The sequence below is a fragment of the Typopeltis vanoorti genome, chromosome 21 (genome assembly GCF_054136105.1).
Source record: "Typopeltis vanoorti isolate ZY-2024b chromosome 21, IOZ_Tvanoo_1.0, whole genome shotgun sequence".
Lineage (NCBI taxonomy): Eukaryota > Metazoa > Arthropoda > Arachnida > Uropygi > Thelyphonidae > Typopeltis > Typopeltis vanoorti.
In genome coordinates, this window is record NC_143569.1 from 77,541,625 (window position 1) to 77,563,306 (window position 21,682).

At 35.7% G+C, this 21,682-nt stretch overlaps 1 protein-coding gene across 4 annotated transcripts; it reads right to left on the bottom strand.

Moving 5' to 3' along the window:
• Nucleotides 1-1,011: 1,011 nt before the first annotated feature.
• LOC150095007 (uncharacterized) lies at nt 1,012-21,436 on the bottom strand. 4 transcript variants are annotated; one of them, XM_090411511.1, is made up of 4 exons: nt 21,375-21,436; nt 6,914-7,067; nt 1,651-1,815; nt 1,012-1,509 (listed from the first exon to the last, which is right to left on the bottom strand). In XM_090411511.1, exons 2-4 carry the CDS (start codon nt 7,061-7,063, stop codon nt 1,411-1,413), a joined length of 414 nt encoding a protein of 137 aa, XP_090267637.1. In that variant the 5' UTR covers nt 7,064-7,067; nt 21,375-21,436; the 3' UTR covers nt 1,012-1,410. The 4 variants fall into 4 exon arrangements, with proteins under 4 accessions (XP_090267637.1, XP_090267638.1, XP_090267636.1 ...); XM_090411512.1 differs by lacking the exon at nt 21,375-21,436 and adding an exon at nt 12,492-12,587; XM_090411510.1 differs by lacking the exon at nt 21,375-21,436 and adding an exon at nt 12,479-12,587.
• Nucleotides 21,437-21,682: the final 246 nt, after the last annotated feature.

Consider the following 21,682-nt stretch of genomic DNA (forward strand, 5'->3'; position numbering starts at 1 on the left):
TCGTATCCTCCGTAACTCAATCGGTACAGACTTTCCGACCAAAGGGTCAAAGACCTGGGAAGTGAGGAACTTTATCTGGTCTCTTTCGACTAAAGGTGAGTTAGCCCCGGTCTCATACGGAAATATATATGGTTTTTCGTCACTCTGAACGGGGAAACCACCCCTGTGGACACACGCCGTTAGTCAAAAAAAAAAAAAAAAAAAAAAAAAAAAACATCCACTACCCCCATCGACAGGCCCATTGGGTTGTACTAACAAGAGTTGCATTAATTATAGCACGCGAATTCTGCATTACAAGCGGGGATAAACGCGCAGAGGAAGAAGAGCCCAAGATTTCTGCAGGAAGAAACCTTATCTTGGCTAATTCGCCATTACTCAAAAAATGTATTACTTTTTGAGTAACGGAATTCGGATAGTGCCGTGAGTTTTTGCTTTTAGGGAAGAACGTTAATTTTGACAGTTTTCATCAGCAAATATTTATGATGGATAGAGCAGAAAATCATTGGGTTTTAAAGCACGAATCAGCGACTCAAAGGATCCTTGGTCTTGAACAGAATCCTACGATTTTTATGGTTTTGGGTGTACTTCTTCAAAGGTGTGAATAGTAGTTCCTCGTTAAATTAAATTTGGGATTGATAGTTAGCAAATTGAATCCTGAGATTCAATTCGCTCGCGGAAAATAGACTTCAGGATGCTACAAGCTGATAGATATCCATGATACTGAGAACCTTAAGCTTATCTAGGACAGCACGCCCGCATCTCCGATCTAGATATTTTTGGTATGTGTATGAGAGTGGGATTGAACATTGGAGAAAATGAAAGCGGATGAGTTATCTTTTGATATGTGGTACTTCAGTAAGGTGGTGGTTTCTTATTGGTCGACGATCTCATTTTTCACAAACTTCGTGTCATGGAGTCATTTGACAAAACAACCAAATAAAGATACTCTTTTATTAGCATGTATATAGGAAAGCTAAATACAAAAAGCCGAAGCTATTGATCAACATAGAAATGTACATTAAGATGACCGATATATGGAGAAATATAAAAAGAAAATACACTTCACCGCACTTACATTTTGCTACTTCGCTACAAAATTTTTAAGCAGATAGGACCAGCCAATTGCACTTAACATTGTGAAATGCTGCATACATACTGTTACTCACTTTACGAATTTTGTTTCATTCCAAATATCGTTCTCTTTCTTTAGAATAAATAATATTTAAGCAGTTCCTCAATGCATTCTAGCTCTTTCTTCTTTTTTTTTTTCGTGTTCTTATTGATGAAATGTATGAAATACAAATGATTGCTAAGCTAAAATTACAATAAGGGTCGGAGACTAAGGTTTGAAAAAAAAAAAGTACCGGTTGGTTCCATGTTTTACCGTAAAACTATATTTATCCAGACGGTTTAACTGCATTCTCCGTGCGCAAAGCTGACGAATTCTTGTGATTGGCAAGCAGGCATACGACCTCCAAGAAGGGTGCATCTACCGGGTAGTCTCTGGGTCTGTAAAATCAATAGTTGCAATCAGAAAACGAGTGTTCCTAACATACAAATAGACTGCAGTTTGTGTATTAAGTCGGCTATTTCTATAAATAAGCTTGAATCAAAAATAATTCGCTGACGGGAAACAAAAGCTACACTTACCACTTGTACTTCCACGTAGCACTCGGGATTTGTTACTGGGGGTGGGGTAAACTGCTTCCAGTCCTCGGGGCTAAGAGGATGACGTAATGCGTCAATGTCTTGCTCAGTCAAACGTCCCAGGAGACGACCGGGAGATGAAGACAAATATTGTCTCAAGGGATTACCCTAAACATAAAAATAAATTATTAAAAGCAAGTCATTTAACTTCTACCTTTTGTTTACGTGCGTGTTCTTAGGCATCTACTTCAATTACTCGCACATGAAATGGCTTTAAAACAAACTGTTCATTTAACATAACAATACCATCTGACTTGAATTCTTGACATCCTCAGGGTTCGTCACAGGAAACAATAAGAAATACCAGTATACTGGCTTTGTTAAGAGCATACTTCAATAGTAGACGTGATGGGGTGGTCACAACGATAATCCCATCACGTCTACGGAGAAGGAAAAAAAAAACTCAATAGTGTAAGAGTTTTGCTTAAGCTTTACACAATGGAAAGTCCCTTTCCAATGCCTTGGAGCGTTTCCGAAATTAAAAAATAATAAAAAGCGTGTTTAGAAAATTCAAAAATATTTGGGCTACTTGAACTCAAAAATTTGAATTTTCTTGTCTGTTGCTGATGGGAAACTACCTGATTGCAAATTTCTAGGCGTGGGGAACGACCTCCCTCAACAAAATTAAATCCGAAATCTGCATATTATTTTTTAAATTTATAATAAATCTAAATATGAAATGTCTTGAGTGAATATATATATATTTTTTTTTTACTAATCTCTTCCGTAATATTTAATAATTGTCATCCCTGAAACGATATGGATCCTCTACTTCCTATCGTCTTGAACCCAATAGTTTAAATGTGCATAAATATGATGCGATACTGGAAAATATATGCACCAGCAACGACTCCAAATTTGAAAGGTTCTAGATCTAAATATGTTATCTGCTATAAATAAACCCTTTAACGCGTTTATTCTCAAAGGGAGTAGACAGAGCTCCATTATGTCTTTATCTTTCCGTGAGCTTGAGGCCATCGATGATTCGGGAATTTCAAGGGAGATTATACCCAAGTGCTGCTATGTCATGGTCGTAAATCATGCGTATATTATGTCTAAAGCAGAATTCTGTTAAACAAAATATAACTTTCAAATATAGTAATTTTAATTTGGCGAACTTATACACCATTACATCAAAAAGAAAAAAAAATATTAAAATGTCATCCTGTATTTGTCTGTCATCAGGAACAAAAATTTATTTACATATTTCATGGATACATTAAGGCATATCTATCTTAGTTGAGAGCAAGCAAACGAAACTATCTTATTATAGACAAACAAAATTATAAATGCTAAAATAAAAAATTGTACCCCTATGGAAATGACGTAGTTAAAGAATTAGTATAGTGCTTAACAGAACACTCAGAACCACCCCGAACTACGATGCAGCTCTCATAACGTCATACCATGATTAGAACCAAGTGATTCAGGTGTTCTTGAGGCAAACTGGCCTACTCCTCCTTCAGAGGAAGGACAAGGCCTTATTTGTTTTCTGGAGGGAGGATTTCGAGTAACAATGCGTCTCTCTATTATCCCAGACTTATTCTCTGGTGTTGAGATCCGGGGAGCGATCTGGCTACTCGATTCAATTAATATCCTCGGTCTCCAGAAGCATCTCCACCGCTCGAGTACGATATGGTGTTGCATTGTCATCTATAAAAATGAATTCTTCGCATACAGCACCAACGAACAATCAACATGACGTGGAAGAACTTCGTTGCAATATCATTCACCAGTCACCGTCCCTTTTCCTAGTATTTGTAGTTCGCTATATATATTTATCCCTTTCAAGAACATTCTCGCGATGGAAATCAGTACCACTTTCACGCCTGGTCAAGTGTCGTCTAGAATCGGAGGAAAGACTAAATCGACTCTCAGAGCCCATTGGTCTGTGCCCAATTTTATGGATACATGCCACTGAAAACTGCTCTGCGATGAGCTGTGGATGTAGGGACGCAGACTACAGGTCTTCAGCGTATAGGCTTACTTGTCGCAGACACATTGCCGAAGTTTATCGAGATATCCGCATACCTGTGCTTCAGTGGAGCTAACTTGCAAGCTGACCTGCTGTGGTGCATCCATTACGTTTTGCTGTTATAACCTGAAATCTGTCTTCATGCTCCGTGGTAGTGCGAGGCGACCTCTTAGCAAACGTCTGGAACATATTCCATTGGTTTTAAACGCTGCCTAGAGTCTGGATTCAACACTATGTGAAATTCCAAACTCTCTGGCAATATCAGTAATTCTGCGGCCTTCTTCAAGCTTTCCAATAATCCTTCCCCGCATGAAATCATCTAGTGATGTCTTTGAGACATTACAAAACATCCTTTTGCACGTGATTCGAAAATCTGAATGTGTATCTGCTTTCTCCTCGAAATCATCAGTTATACAAATTGCCCCAAGCTAATTCGTCTGAATTTATTGTAATCTTCAAAACAATGTTCATCCTTGGTTGACACCAGTGTGTATATATCTGTTAGAGTTTAGAATTAAGAAATGGTGGCACTTGTCTGCAGCATTCTCTCCTGTCTTGTTTGATAGCCTTAAGCTCAGTTGCTAGTGATAGCTGAAGTGTGGAGAATGGCCGACGTGCGTATAGGAAGAAAACTGATAGACATTCCATTAGATCCAATCTAATAAACATCAACAATAAAAAAAACCTGATTTTCCGGGTGCATTTCGACAATATAAAAATCTGCAAGGTCGGTCATTGACCCCTCTGTATACAGTGTTGCTCTAAATGGATGAATTTTAATTAAATTCGATATTTTGGATCTTTTACCAAAATTCAGTGGAGCCATTTTAATTCATAATTCAGTTGAAACTAATTTCTCTTCAAGTCATGAAACTTAGAATCCCCCCCCCCTAATTCACCGGATGTTTTGCTATCTACATTTTACGTAGCAGTTACACGCAGAATTAATTTGTGCCTCTTTGTTTCTCTCATATATATATACATACATACACACACACGTTAAAGATACCAAGCTATTTTAAATATAAACCTGGTTTTAATCCATTTTCCCAAGTAAGCAAACAGACAAGTAAGAGTCATGTTTGCGCCTGCAAGTAGTGCAAGTCTAGGTGATCCCGCACATAGTGCAAGTCTTAGGCAACTCCCAAGGTAAAAATCTTTCTACATCTATCTCTCCTCCGGAGATTTTTATTTAATAAGGTCAAAGCACCTTATGGTAACTTGTTTTGTAAAATATTTATAAGTTCTGTATTACTTAAAACTTAGTATTTCTTAGCCTGGCTCCCACTGACGAGACCCCAATAAAGGTCGAAAGCGGTCTGGGTAGTGTCCCCTTGCCTTTAATGCATAGCATCATATATCTCCTCAAGGAGATGTGCTTTGCATTAAGGATAAATATGAAGAATAGTGATCAGAGCGTATTCCACCTTTACCACGAGTTGCCTAAGACTTGCACTACGTGCGGGATCACCCAGAGTTGCACTACTTGCAGGCGCAAACTTGACGTACTTGGGAAATGGATTAAAACCAGGTTTATATTTAAAATAGCTTGGCATCTTTAACGTATATTATACCCAAGGTAAAAAACTTTCTACATATATTATATAATATATCAGTTCCACTCTGATTAGACAATAAATATGACACTTTAGTTTCCAAATAAAAAAAGAAATGGAAAGATTTCTCGTCAGTATTTCTTTTCCTGAGGCGCCCCTCCATGGCACAGTCGAATAAACAATGCTAACTGCACTCTTGTATTAGAAAAGACATGAATACCATTTTCGTCAATGATGCGAGGAAATTTATCTGAAATATTTTTTTTCGTTTTTTAATGAAGATGAATTAGCTAGTTTAATATAGCGGTTGCAAGGTTTTTTTCATTCCACAAGTAGACAAACTTTATCCAAAACATTATCAGACTTCCATGGAGTCAAAGGACTCATCGTGGGAAATCCTACTCTGTAGAAGCAGCTCATCATGCTGACTTGAATGCATTTACTGCACTTACCACGCTTTCGGGCAATGCATTCCAATCGCTTACTAGTCTTCAAGCAACAATCTTACTCCTCATCCCTTTTGCTCATACCCTCCTTATGCATTTTCAAGGATGGCCTCTTGTTCACCTCCCCCCCTATGAAAAATCACACATCCGCATTAATCTTCTAATTATCCCTTACTAACTTATGTCTTTATAATGTCTACCCCCTCCTCCTTCTATATACTAGGCTCTGCAATCTGCATTTTCCCCTCGATATGTCCTCATACTCAACATTCTACAGACCAGAAACCACCTTAGTCAATTACCTCTGAACCCTTTCCAACATTTTCTTCATCTTTTTGAAAACCAGATGACCAATTCACAGTAATCCGTATGCAGTCTGATCAAAGCCTTATACAATGGAATCATAACATCATGTCAGTGTCTTACGCATCTTTGCCATATCCTCACCAATCTTAATCTGCACCCCATGTTTGCGTCCCAGATTTTAAAACCTTACGCTTTGCTACACACCAAACTAGTGGTCCCACTCATATGCTTATTCAAGTCCTCTTGCAAGTTTATAACATCCGTTCTACCCTTCATAGTTCTTCCTAACTGCGCATCCTCTACAAACAAATTTCTATATACGTAGTTCACCATTCAAGTTCTTCCCAATATCATTTACATACAAATTAAACAACAACGGTCCCAGAACAGACCCATAGGACATATCACTAGTGACTTCTCTCCTCTGTAATATCGCGAGAGCGATATCACAGAAGAGAAATATCCAATCCAGCATACTAATATACTATCTATCTTTCAAAAGATTTTGTAAAATCTTAATATGCCGTTGTGTATTCCATCTCCCTTGTCTAATTCATTTGACACCTTGCTATAAGAAATAAGTGGATTTGCTAAACAACGATCTTCCTTTGGCAAACCCATGTCGTCCATCAAAGAGAATGCTGATGGTGTCAGCCCAGTTCTGAATCCTAGCGCTCACTAGACTTTCTAGCACCGAACTTTACTTACTTTATCGAACTGTATATCTCCCTCTTTCCCATAAAATATCAACCGAAACATTAATAATATTATCAAATTTACCTAACTTTTGATAAAGAAAGACTGATACATCCCGCCCCACCTCTTCTGTGTCTTGATCTATTAATCCTAGCCTAATCCTTTCTCCTACGTTTTTAGCAGCTTATATATAATAAATAATAAAAATATATTAAAAGCAAAATTACCTTTAGACTTGCCTTTAAGGTTGGAGCCGGTAATACATCATTTGGTTCGTCGTTAACGTTTCTCTTATATTCTTGTCCTAAGAGTCGACATGGAAGTAAAAAGGACAGAAATAGGCACACAATGGCTTGAGAAAACCGAATGCCAGACATGATTCTGAAAAGTAACAAAAAAAAAAAATCTAAATATATTTTAATGTGAATCTTAATTTTAATTATTTTAATGTTAAAAAATATATAATTACGCTTGAATTTTTTTAACCTAATCATCAGTGAATATGGATGATCTGAGCATGTTTACGAACTCCCTAGTTGTTATGAAATCTCTTAATGCTATCAAGCCCACATTTGTCTATTAAATAAGCAACATTGTTAGGCTTACGAGATGGTTGTTCGTTCTACTGATCAGTGCGTAACCTAAGACTTTTCTTCCTTCCAATTTAGCGCACCTTGAAGAGCGATAGAATCATACATTCCAAATAGGGAACTCATTGCCCTTACGACAGGAAACAGCAATCATTAACAACTAGTTTAAGAAATAAATTTGTTGCATTTCATTACGTAAAGCTTTCCTTGGTAGTTTAAATCGTATGGGATTCTGAGAAGTCATTTTTTTTCCCTTAAAGAAAGCCACAAATTACATTCATTATGACGTACATAAGGGGAAAAAAAATGTTTGAGCACTTAGAGTAGCCATAGAAGGGAAAACAAGCAAAAAAAAAAAAAGAAAAAAAAAAGTTCAGTCAAGAGGGAATACGAAATGGACGGAAGTGGTTTAATTAAGGACTGAAAGTCTAGAGAAAGAAAGAAAATGCCACCTTATTAAGTATGTTGATTACTGAACGTACTCATATTTTATACGTGGCAGCGACCTTGTGAAGGATGACCCTGCAAAGGATGCATTTAAGTTGCTTCTAATGTATTAGTCTAGTTGTCTCTCTCACCCCGAATTCAACAGATTTATTATTATTTGTAATACGGAATAACTTGCAGTGCATAATGACACGAAGTCAAGGGTTAAAGAACAGAAAGGAGAAAAATTATTTTAGTTTTCGAACAGCTGGAGATTATGTTTGGAGAAAAAAACAGCTTTCTCGAAAGGCAGTGGAAAAATTGCTTCGAAGAATAAGTAGGTAGTTTTTTTTTATGCCATATTCACTTAAGAAAATGTTCACTAGTAGGTGATCAAAGGTTGGATAAAGAAACCATAACCTAAAAAAAAAAAAAGGCTTCTTTATCAGGTTATATCAGGCTTACAATAAAAAGGAGTTGATGTCGAAAATCGTACACCTTAAAGACATTCCATTAATCAATTGTTACTTGCGTTTTTTCTAACTTTCAAAAACAGTGGAGGGATTATGGGTGTCATTTGGATTGAATGGCTTGTGGAAAAGACAAAAACGACTGTTGAAGTGATAGAGCAGTGTGAGTGCTCCAGAGGGAGTAGGGGAACGCCAGTTTGACTGCCTTCTGAACAGAAACAAACATTTTTATGGAGATTTTTAACACGTGAATCTCTTGCTTTTGGTTGTCATTAGACGCACAATTTCCGTCAAACATTACGGAATTTTCCCCCTTAGTTTGTTTTCCTTCTTCTTCTTCCCTTTTACGTATTAGGCCTACTGGCCTGTTACGGAGCTATCCTCAACCCTTCCAAACCATACCCGTCCCGAGGATAAAGTGGTTAGCTCTATGAATCCCGGTGTATGTGTCCTATGTCTGTAGATGCGTGTGTTCACGGAGTCGGTTTGCCTGTTCTGGGGGACGATAAACCCAAGTTTCGGGGTTAAAAAAACCCTACCTCCTTATGAGACCGGCTAACTCACCTTTAGTCAAAAGAGACGCGATAAAGGTCTCTTTCGACAAAAGAGATCTTTCTTCCTCACGTCACTGACGGGAATCGAACCCAGGTCTTTCCCCACCAAAGGGCTTCGTCTATACCGACTGAGCTACGGAGCCGCTTCTTAATTTCTAAAATTACATATTTCTGTTTCCATTTGCTCTTTGAAGAGTTAAGTAACATATCTGCAGTGGAAACATTCGTAGTTTCTTTTTCTGAGTTTGAATTGTTATAATTTCAAAGATGCAGTTTCCGTTTGGATAACTTCACTGTAAATTACTTGAAAAATAGTTTGGATCAGATTCTAACGGTTCCAATCTTTAGTAGGAAAAAAAGAAAAAGAAAGAAAAAGGAATTGACAAGAAAATGGGGGGTGAAATTACCTCATTCTCTCCCCACATCCTTCTATCAGAAAATCTTAATATGTGACATGCGTCTAACTTTCATATCTGTTGAGCAAGAAGACGATCTGTTATTAATCTGCGGAAATGTGTTGCATCAGTATCGCCAGGAGGTGAAAACGTGGGTTAGCATAAGGCGGACACCGGAAGAACATAGAGAGAGAGAGAGATTGTGCCAACCTTAAGAATTTGATAATGGCTGAATAGGATCTGTTAAAGTCCATTAACGTAGTCTTAAAACAAAACAAACAAAAAAAAAATATCAACCTTCTCTTTAACTATTGCAAGAATATATTAAAATCTACATCAGAATGAAGAGAAAAAACTCCCAGTGGGCCATATCCCACTCCCCCTCCCCTCCCCAAATGATTCTATCTAGCCATAAATTTGAAATAATTTAAGAAATTTGATTGTAAATTTATTTATTTTTTCATTTAAACAAAATTAAAAGTTATTGTTTGTAGTTAAACTATTCAATGCAATTAGTTTATATCGCTGTATTCGTTCCTTGTATATATAGATCATAATCAAGACGTCTGCTCAATTATTTGCTATTCTTTAATTAACAGATACTAAATTTTAACTTGTTCATTATATATACTTAATTTTCTCTATGGACAAATAAAACATACAGATCTCAACCATTTTTAAAACAGGCGTAATTCTAAATCACCAAATGTGGGCTCACAATACTTACACTAAGGTGGGAATCTGGCTCGTTAGCCAAAAATGATTGGTCCCTCTTGATTTACAGATATCATAATGATTTCTTTAAACAACCAAGTTAGACCTAATTGGCTGTTTATAGTATATTTCTATGAGTTTAAAAAAAAATATATATTCTAGAAATGTACAAGTCTATACAAATTTTCATAGGTAAACATAGTTAAAATACCAGCAACTTTCTCTTACCAAAATGTTCCACTAGAGGTCGCCACAGGCTTTCTTGTTCGTTCTACAACTTGTACAGATGTGATAGTGGCTGGATGGTCCGTGTCGACTATATATCTACAGTGGCACCTGTGGACGTCAACGCTAATTAGTTCAAACCAGTGTTTTGTTTGGCGTCTGACGACATCACCCGTGATTCGCTGCGCAAAAAAAAGGGAGGGAAAACATGGAGATATAGTGGTGGCTGTAGGGTGAAAAACCAATTTCCGGATTGCAGAACAAACGAAACCTTACTAAAGAGTGAACACCTTTGACACCCTCACACTTTCTCGGAAACTTCAGTGTTACTTGACCTCACAGCAGAATTGATTATGTCACATTTGGTATCTAAAAGAAGAATTAACTTCAAATTTTAACATCGTCGTTTTTGTAGAAACAAACGCAAAAAGAACGGCCTTTTATCTCTTCCTAGACACCACGCAATTCCTTTGGTAGAAATCAACGCAGCGGTTGGATGCTCTGGGGAAATTTATAGTAATGTTTATCCATTTGTTCCCAGGAGCAGAATATTAACTAAGCACGCCCGTATCACCTTGTGAAGAGTTTAGGTTCAACAGCAGAATATCAAATTAATGGTGATAAACAGAAAATTGCATGTTGTGTATTTCGATCACGTGTCACTATTTGATGCAAGAGGATTTGCACGAGCTAGAAATAGACATAAATTCTTTTACTGTTTTTCTGCATTAGCTTATGTGAAAAATCCACCAGTGCTAAAGCACATAAAACAGAAAGCTTTGTTACATAAATAAAAAAATAAAAAATAAAATAAAAAAAATGGATGAAAGAAAGAAAAGCAAAAGACACGTTCTCTAAAATAAAGTCTCATAAAATATCTTACAAAGCGAAGGAATTTTTATTTAAAAGCAGGATTGTCACTATTTATTTGTAGTAAGTATTTTAAGAGACTGGGGAACGGGGGTTAAAATATTCACCACTTTCTTAAAGCTATTCCATGAGAGTTCATTTCTTCATGCTAAAGACATTATTACGAGTTTGAACGTTACTTGCATTTATAGACAAAAGGATATTATATTTCGAATGTAATGTTTGATGAGTGTGGAGGTACTACTTGAGTATTGTAATAGTCACGATTGCTATCCAATTGCAAAATTAAAATAAAATAAAATAAAAAATAGAGCTATAGTGCAGATTATGAGAATTTAACCTTTTATCGAACATGTGATACCTGTTTCGACCTTCATACATTGAGGTCTAAACTTCTCCCGTCCTTTTTTCGTGATCGAAATATATATTGGCTTAAATTGTTTTGAAAAACTACTGGGATTTTCACACCTGATAGTATTCCCAGAATGCACTGCCTGTTGAAAAGGTACACGTTTATACATTATCGTAAGTTACTGTGCAGAGAGCATTCACCAAAACTGGGTGTGCAACTCTCATCCTCCCAAACAAAAAATATGCCCCCCCCCCCCGTCTTGTAACTTAAAATAACAGTCGAATGTTATAGAATTACCATTTTAACTAGAAAAAAAAAAAAAGCATTTTTATTGGGAAAAATGATATCAAAAGAGGAAAAAAAGGCTTTCATTTACAAATAATATTTTAAATTTGCATTGCAATGGAAATTATATATTGATAAATACACCACCCACCCGTTAGATTAATGCGGATTGGTTCATTCAAACGTGACAATTATCATTGATAGCACTATTGGAGTTGGATATAAACCTTTTTGATGTATTCCAGTGTAATTCTTGAATCTAATAAGATTGAAAAAATAATTAATTACTGATTTTAAACTTATTCCTTTTGAGTAATGCATATTTTTGCAGTTTTTCTTATAAATTTTCTTTCAATTTTTAATTCTTTGTTGTATTAATACAACACTGTATTTCTTTTCCCTAAAATTCTTCTGCCTTGGTAGTAGAATTATTTAAAAACAATGTCTATATAGAGGGCAAATAAGTCAAATAGTGATGTGTATGCTTTTACTGTAATGTACGTTTCTTTTCTTTTCTTTTTTTTTTTTTTTGATCTTTTGCCTAAATTTTGTAAAAAAGTTGCTTGTATGTTTCAGTTTTTTATTGACTTCTGCCTAAATTTTGTAAAAAAAAAAGTTGCTTGTATGTTTCATTTTTTATTGATCTACTGCCTAAATTTTGTAAAAAAAAAAGTTGCTTGTATGTTTCAATTTTTTTATTGATCTTCTGCTTAACTTTTGTAAAAAAAAGTTGCTTATAGGTTTCTAATTTTTAATGTATTTTATTGTATATTTTATGTATTTAAATTAACTTAAAATTATCGATATTTACATCAGCTTTGATTAGACAGCATAATTAAAACAATCTGCTATGCAATAGCTCGAACAAAATAAATAGATTACAGATACTAAATAACTTAATATTGTATTACATTTTTTGATTACCCTTTTCTTTTTAAGCTCTCGTAACTTCTCACAACTTTGTTTAGCTTAGTCTACAGACGTGCAATTAGAAGTCATGGGTTACCATCAAGGTCAAAAAATATTCAACGTGACAACACCCGGAAAGATGCTATAAATGAATAATTTACATGCTACGACAGATAATACTTATTAGCTAGCACCTGGCCAGTCCAGCAGACAGAATTAAACAAAGAAGTTTCCTGTTTCAAGGCTCAACCATTTTTTCTAGAGGGTGGGAAAGACGTCTGAGTTTGGGATAATCGCAGACAGACTTCTTTTAGCGGATATGCTACAGTAAATATTTTTTTTTCGTCAGTTAAATACCCCCAAATTGACATTAAATGTTGTCAAACCGGAAGTTGGCAATCATGACGTCTTCTTGTAATTTTCCTCAGGATATATCACTATCACGTAATATACACAAATTCAACGACTCGTTGATGAAACAATCAGTTGTCATTTTTCGCTAACTACGTTGCTGTCATTTTCCCAAGTTAATTACTTGTTAGTTTAGTGCCCCCCCCCTCCCCCCACTCGACAGGTGTATTATTAGAGAATCATTTGCAATTCAAATCATTTTACCTACTTTGTTTCATCTTAATTTACAGCTAACTTTTTTTTTTTCCTTTTAAAATTTAAACGGATATGGAAATATTCTTTATTTTGGTTATTTGCTTTGGTTACTAAGTCCGTAGCACAAACAGGTTCGAATCCTGTTTAGGCGTGAGGAACATTTATGAGTGCTTTTGCTAAATATGAACTATTTTGATCCCAGCGGAAAGTCTGAACACATAAATTAGCTTGAAACACCAATTTAAGAAAAAAATAAAATAACATTTGTTACCCTTGGTTATACATATGGAAGTAGTAGGGTTTTCCCTCCCAGAAACACGGGTTTTTATAGCCAACAAAATAGGCTAACCGGCCAAAAATGCACGCACTTTACAGACATAATACAGTGGTCAGTCTTAGTTTGGTTCGGACGTCATCCCTAAAGAACTAACCACCATCCTTGGTTCGTAATTCCAATCAACTTAATCCTTGTGTACAAGTGATTAAGCCCAGGGGCGCGCCAGTGTGTCCGGCGCCTGTGTACAAAACTTTAGCTGGCGCCCCTATACCCAGTAGCACGCCAGCAGTGTCCGGCGCCTGTGTGCAAAACTTTAGTTGGCGCCCTCCCCTCCAATAAAAAAATCACTTTAAAAAAACGTTTTTTTTTTAAAGTATTTCCTCCTCTTTGGCTATCCTTTACTATCCTGGCGGCTGTGTGCGTCGCACACATTGCACATATGGCCAGCGCGCCCCTGATTAAGCCTTTAAGCTTATGATATGTTCCATTTGATGGACTAAAATTGAACGAATTTCCCTTGTTTTAATGTAAATAGATTCTCTGCCTCGCAGTAAGGTGATACTGAATCAGTGCATAGAGTTCCAAAACATGTAGAAAACGAAAAGGGATCTATGTTTTTATTTAAGCTACACACGGAAAACCCAGCACTCACTAGTGCTGTCCAGATCTTCAGAAGATGACTTCTGTTTATCTGAGTAAATGGAGTTCAATGTGCGTGTGCAGGAAGTAATCTTGCGTATGTAGTCCCCAGATCTATACACATTTCTAGGATCGCTGCGAAGGAGACAAATATATCTAAATTATTTTCATATCCTAAATTCATGTTCCATTCTAGCTTTAAGCAATCCCTCGAAAATTGAGGGAGTTTCCAGTCGCTCAGCATTGAGATCATTTGTTGCTGGCCCATCTATCGTGATTGTCTGTACTGTATATTCTTAAACTAGTTTTTCATTTTGGAAAAAGAAAAACTAGTTTAAGAATATACAGTACAGACATATGAGACCGATTGCAAATCGACCAAAGAACACACGCAGTTAACAGATAAAAATACTGCGTAGTGGAAATGGCCACTGGCGATGAGTTTTTAGACTCCATGGAAGTTTCATATAATAATATATTTATATTAAGATACGAAATCACTTTAATGTTACATAAGTAAATCAAATTTTCACCTGCATAATCATGAATTTGCTATTATAATCCATGACTGGTAGAAATCAATAAGGTGTTCTGGTTTTCTGATTGATACTCACTTCTTTGTTTCTGCTATAATAGGAACTACTTGTATTGCTTATGGATGGAAAACTTTGAGTTTTGGAACTCAATGATTTTTCCATACAACACATAATGAAACACAAAATTATACGGGAATTTCTGGCAGGGAAAGCCTAGTATATAGCTAGTCATTTAGAACAGGTCTGTGGTCTGTCATCAATAGCGATAATCTGAGTATGTGTGTAGGGATAGCAGCTCGGTCATTTCTGAATGGGAGAGGTTTAGGCAAAAGCAGATAATGGCTAATCCATGGCCTCATACCGAGGCAAAGTAGGCAAACCAGCCCCAGAGGAATGAAAAAAACGACTGCATTAAAAAAGTTTTTAAACTCCTTAATCAGAGGACTCAAGCCATCCTTGGATGGAAAATATGTCGTGGCATGGCTATGATATAATTTTGTATTTGTTTACTTGTACACTATAAGTCTCGTTGGTAGAGTGATGAGTGTACCATCGGCTTTCATCATCAAACGAGTTCGAATCCTGCCGTGGGCATGGATGTCTTGGATTCTCATTAGCAGTGGCAGCTCGTAGCTTGAAATCGTGGGGGTGCTGCAACTTTCGAAATATACATACACACTGTAAGTACAGTGTATACGTGTATGGATAAAATATCAAAATTATGGTAAAAATTTTAAAAAAATTAAACATGAAAAAATATTGTTTATTATCGATAAAATTTAATAATAAAAATAATTCAAAATTACTTAAAAATAAAATCCATTCTTCTTGTTTTGTTTCCAGCGAAAAGGTCAACAATCTTTTTCTCCGTTGAAATCATCGCAAGTGCATTTAACCTATCCTGATTCATAGTGCTCCTCAAAAATGTTTTTATTCTCTTTAATGTTGAAAAACAACGTTCAGGCTCTGATGTAGTCATAGCAATTGTCAAGAGAATTTTTATCAATACAGTACTTTCATCACTAAGAACACAATCTAAATTATTTTCTGTTATAAAAAGTCAATTAATTTACAATAATCATGCATGTCGGATCTACTGTAGACTACTCGAAGTTCAGTTTCAAGTTTTTCTTTGTTGATCATGGGATATACTTCAGTGGTCAATTTTATTTCTTCTGTATTCAATTTATTCTTAAAATTAGCTAATTTATCTTTGTTAAATAAGTAAATAAAAAATAAATAAAATAAGTAAGACGGAGTAAACACGATAAGCACTACGAACACTTTACTACTGACACCAACTGCCTATAAACAACAGTGAAACTGCGCAACGGACAGTGCAGTGCCGCATCACGCTACTAGCTCGCATCTCATTATGACATGCATATGCTTGCGTTCGTTGCAATATGACACTGTGGTAAACACAGTATATATATATATATACAATAATTTTTCTAAGCCTTTTTTCGACCGGTTCCGGAGTTAGCCGTTTCTGGCACGGGCAAGCGGGTTTTTTCTCCCGCAAACTCGGGTTTTTCGTCCCGTAAACTCAAGAAAATCGAGCGTAGAACCCACATTATTTCAGACATTAAATACGAGTGTTAGGGTCAGGGACCACGAGATAGCGGCACTTGTTGAGCCGTCTCTCTTCACTGCGTGCCGCTTACTTCGTGATAGCCTTGGGCCAGCTATCTCTGATTGGGTACTAGTGGAGATTGAACTTCCCACTCAGTCTCCAAAAGTTAGATAGGGCTAAAAAACGGCCTCGCCCACTCCCATATATACGGGAATAAAAAGGCATTAGCTGATTTTTTTTTTAATCCTTTTTCCCAAGTAAGCAAACAGACAAGTACGTCAAGTTTGCGCCTGAACGTGGTTCAAGACTTATGGTGGTGGTGCAACACCAAGGCAACTCTTGGTGGTGCAACATCAAGGCAACTCGTGGTAAAGATGGATTAAGTTCTGATCACTTTCCTTAGTATTTCCCATAAATGTAAAACACATTTCCTAGGAGATGTATGATGTTACGCATTATGGGTGGGGGTCACTACCCAGACCGGTTTCAACCTTTATTGAGGTATCATCAGTGAGTAGGCAGACCCTGAAATGACAAGGTTTAAGTAATACAGAGCTATCAATTTTACCTATGCAACTTGCCACAAGGTGCTTTGATCTTATTAATTAAGAATCTCCAGATGAGAGAAAGATACCAAGAGCTGCCTTGATGTTGCACCACCACCAAGGCAACTCTTGGTCTTGAACCACGTTCAGGCACAAACTTGACTTACTTGTCTGTTTGCTTACTTGGGAAAAAGGATTAAAACCATGGTTATAAAATTACGGTATCTTTAACATATATTATACCCAAGGTAAAAACTTTTTCACACACACACACACACATATATATATGTGTGTGTGTGTGTGTGTGTGTGTGTAAGCGGCTCACTAAGGAGCGGATTTTCGGAAGAGGAGTAAATAAAGTTCTTATTTTGTATTTCCTAAGAACCTTGGCCAATTTGGGTAAGACAGAGCTTATGTATGGTATATATTTATATATCGAGAAAAATTGGGGATGCTGCAGTTCCTATGCACGAGCCGTCCCTGCTCATTAGAACTCATTATTGCGAGTGGGTGGATTTAATAGGAATTTGTCAATTGTCAGAAGTTCTCCTGAACTTCCCAGAACATCTAAATAATCAATATCTGAACATAAAATTTACGGCTGAGTTTGAAACTAATGGTTCTCTTCCTTTTTTGGACATTAAACTCGGAGAAATTAAAAATCTCGATTTACAGAAAACCTATCCACAGCAACAGATATCTCCACGGTCACTCCTATCAGTATCCTCCTCAAAAGTTTGGAATCATTTCTACACTAGGACATCGTGCTCGCTCTCTTCTTCTTGATGATGAGATAGAACTTAAGAAAGAACTCCATTTTCTCAGGTCTGCTTTTCAACTAAATGGTTATTCACAAAAAACAATTGACAAATTCCTATTAAATCCACCCGCTCGCAGTTATGAAGAGACCAATAGGGTGAAAGGTAATATCTATACCATACATAGGCTTTGTCTCTCCCAAACTGGCCAAGGTTCTTAGGAAATAAACATAAGAACTTTATTTACTCCTCTTCCGAAAATCCGCTCCTTAATGAGGCGTCCGAAACCTAGACATCACAATCTTAAATATTCCTGTGTTTATCAGATTTGGTGCAACTGTGATATACCATGCTTTGGCCAAACAGAGAAATCGATCGAGTTGAAGAACATAAGAGAGACGTCAGTTACAGGAGAACGTGAGCCAGTGTTTTGTCTAGTCATGTTCTCGGCCGATTCGAATGAAGAAAACCTTAGCCATACAGTCCTATGGGACAAGTCTAATAACATTTTCCGTTGCCACGATGAATTAGAAAGAAAGATAATAGAATCAAAAGAAATCATTCTCAATCCCCTACATCTCAAAAAAAAATAAATAAATAAAAATAAAATAAATATATATATTTATTTCCGTGTTGTTTACAGTTATTTCCTCTGTTTTACTGGTTATTTCTTTTTTAATGTGCATTTGAAGAAGTCTGATACAAGCTGAAACTAGTTGTGCTATTAAACTTTGTTTTCATTTTTCTTGTTTTCTAGTCATTCATTAAAAAAAAAAAAAAAATATATATATATATATATATATATATAATCCAGAAAATTTAAATATATCTCGAAAACTAAAAAATATTCTAGTTATTATTGTAGAAATAAGAATATTATTGCTACACATATTTTAAGGTGACCAGTAGTATGGGCCTTGGTACATTATTATTCGATATTTACATTAAAGCTTGCGAGGGATTTAACATGTGACTATGTAGTTTATTTGCTGGTGGTGCAAAGATAGGCAGAGTAATCAGGAATAAAACTGACATACAGTACTCTTTCAGAATGATTTGAATACGCTGGAATTGTGGACATGTGAAAATGGCTATCAGTTCAATATTGGTATGTGTAAAGTTATGCATTTAGTGTAATGAGATATTGAATGTTATATGTTGGCCGGATTATGTTAGTAGAATCTGATCAGGCCAAGGATTTGTGGAGTTTTTGTGGATAGAAAGTTGAAGTTCAGGGGAAAAAAGCAAACTTGCGAATACATCTCAATGAAACGAGCATTGACATGTGAGGATATGAAAGTCATTTTGCTTCTTCACAAGGATATGATACCACTTCATCTAGTCTATTGTGCGCATATGACTTCTGATTTTCTGAGATAACGCAAATGCGGTGGAAACGGGTGCAAAGGTGTTAAAGATGATATCGGGAAATGTGGAATGTTGATTATGAGTAGAGACTGAGAATTTGTGGACTGCAGACACTCTAGTAAACAGAAAAAGGGTAACATGATATAGAGACACCTAAAAACCTCTGAAAGGATTATACAGACACTAATAGACGAAATTTTTCCTTTTATGGAAGGTGGAGAGAGGACATCCATGGAAGTTGAGAATGAATATAATTAGGAAAGGGGTAAGAACTAGATTTTTTCTCATAGAACGGTGTGTAATTGGATTGGAAGTGATAAGTACAGATAGTGTGAATGAATTCAAGAAGGGGTATGGCAGATGGCATAGATATGTGGCTTTGTTCGATGAGTCCCTACTCCGTGGAAGTCTCTTGTTGTAATAATAATAATAAAAAAATAAATAAAATAAAATAAAATCAGCTAACGCCTTTTTATTCCCGTATATAGGGAGTAGGCGAGGCCATTTAGCCCTATCTAACTTTTGGAGACTGAGTGGGCAGTTCAATCTCCACTGGTACCCAAGAGGTGATGACATTGTGGCCTTCTTTAAGGAAGGTTGGAATGTTGCCGAAATTCCAACCAACCTAGAACACGCCGAAACACTAATGTTAAAAGTCACTGCTAACTGAAAAAACAAAATACAAATACATTATTAACACAATATACCTTATACACATATATAGTACCCAATCAGAGATAGCTAGCCCAAGGCTATCACTAATTAAGCGGCACGCAGTGAAGAGAGACGGCTCAACAAGTGCCGTCATCTCGTGGTCCCTAACCCTAACACTCGCATTTAATATCTGAAATAATGTGGGTTCTACGGTCGGTTTTCTTGAGTTTCCGGGACGAAAAACCCGAGTTTCCGGGAGAAAAAACCCGCTTGCCCTTGCCAGAAATCGACTAACTCGGGAACCAGTCGAAAAAAGGCTTGGAAAAATTTCTTCTAAACAGTTGTTATTATTGCCAGTCAAAGCTCAGCCGGAATATTATCACACCCAGGGGATTTATTAATAGGAAGATTCTTAATTGCATGTTCTACCTTTTTTCTTGTGGGTAGAGTGGTATCTGTTGTTACGTTTAACTTAAAGTGTCGTGAATCATCTAACATGTTACCATTATCATCATCATAGAGATCTGATAAGTACTCCACCCATTCTCCATTTATCTTTTCCTTATCAATGAGTATGTTTCCATCTTTGTCCTTGATGTTATTAGACTATGTACGTTTTGTTTTTCCATTAACTTTCAGGAATGCTTCTCTGGTTTTGTTCTTATTTTGTAATTCTTCTATCTCAGTGCACTGCAATCTTTCTTCTTCTTTTTTTTTTTTTTTTTCAATTCCTTTCAATTTTTGTTACTTACATTGTTAAAAACAAGTCATTATTTTTAAACTGCACTGCAGAAATTTAAATGCATACAAATTTTGTGCGAAGATGACTGTCTCTGTCTGTCTGTCTATCTTCCTGCATGCATCTTGTAATCACTTGTAAAGCATTCAACCGTGTTTACGATTTTCCTAATGTTCGCACTGGTAAATCTTCTGTTCGTACTCCCTCCAGACTTACCAAACAGAAACCTTTCAAAGGCACTTACTTGGTAAACATAATACAGAAACAACACGTTTATTTTCTTCCTACTGTCGTCAGCCAGTGTTATTTTCTGATTGATCTCAAGTTCAAGGAAGTTCTTGGAGAGAATGCAAACTAATTTGTAGAGGGAACTATACATATAAGAAGTCAGGAAATAAACTAACAAGACTTATTTTATTGTAGAACATTTACGTGGTAATACTGGGATAATTGGGATAATCCATATGTTCTTACGATCTTTGATAGTATTAATGTATTGAGAGATGCGTTGTTTTTATTCGGATAGAGTATGACGTTCATCATAGAAATAAACAACCTATTGACATACCATTGACAACCTATAAAGAACAAAAAAAAAAAAAAAAAAGTTCCAAAATGGTTAAAATTCTAAATCACACTTATGCAGTGCGTTGTTCAGATCTTGATTTTAAATGACTGAAATACTTTTTTTTTGTTTTTTATGACAAAAGTTCTGGACATTCTAAAGCAACATTCACATATGTCACTACAATCGCCCATAAAATGAATCTTATTTAAAAAAAAAGAAGAAAAAAAAGGCGAAATAAATTTGGAGCCAGTAAGAGATTAGCTGCAATGTAGAAACGCAACTTGACTGGCATTTTTCTAAATTATTTTTATTATGGGATATTGTTGTTAATACTTTTATTATATTGCTGGAATTTATATTTTCATTAAATTCATTCGAAAACTTCGAATTTTTTATTGCATGATTCGAAGACGAATCATGCAATAAAATGAGCTCATACCAACATATTTTAATATTTTAAATAAACGCTCATTGAAATAAATACATTATCATGAATAATTTCATGTATAAGATTTCTGCGCAGGTTCTGCCCAGATCTATGCTAAAGGACAATCTTTAGGGATTGATAATTTAGTTGAACATAAAAATCCTAGTATAAAAAAAAAAAAAGAAAAAAAGAAAAAGGAACTTACCACATTAATATCTGATTTTGTTACTGTGCAGAGAACATTATTAAATAATTACAGGATAGTCCTTATGTTGTTTAGCGGGCCACAAGGCATCAAAGTAAAGAAGTGAGTTTTAACTTGAAAAGACGCATACCGCCATCTATTGACGTTATACATCAATTAAAAGAAAAATGAAATCTTTTAATTTAATGTAAAATTCATTATATATATATATATATATATATATATATATATATATATATTCAAAATAACCAAGTTATTTTATAAACTTGGTTATTTTAACTCCTAATCCCAAGTATGCAAACAATTAA

Coding starts and splice junctions, on each gene's coding strand:
- LOC150095007 (XM_090411511.1), bottom strand. CDS start 7,063: ATGTCTGGCATTCGGTTTTCTCAAGCCATTGTGTGCCTATTTCTGTCC. Junction 1,816..6,913: donor CCTTAAAGGCAAGTCTAAAG/GTAATTTTGCTT, acceptor TTTTATGTTTAG/GGTAATCCCTTGAGACAATA. Junction 1,510..1,650: donor GCTACGTGGAAGTACAAGTG/GTAAGTGTAGCT, acceptor TTGATTTTACAG/ACCCAGAGACTACCCGGTAG.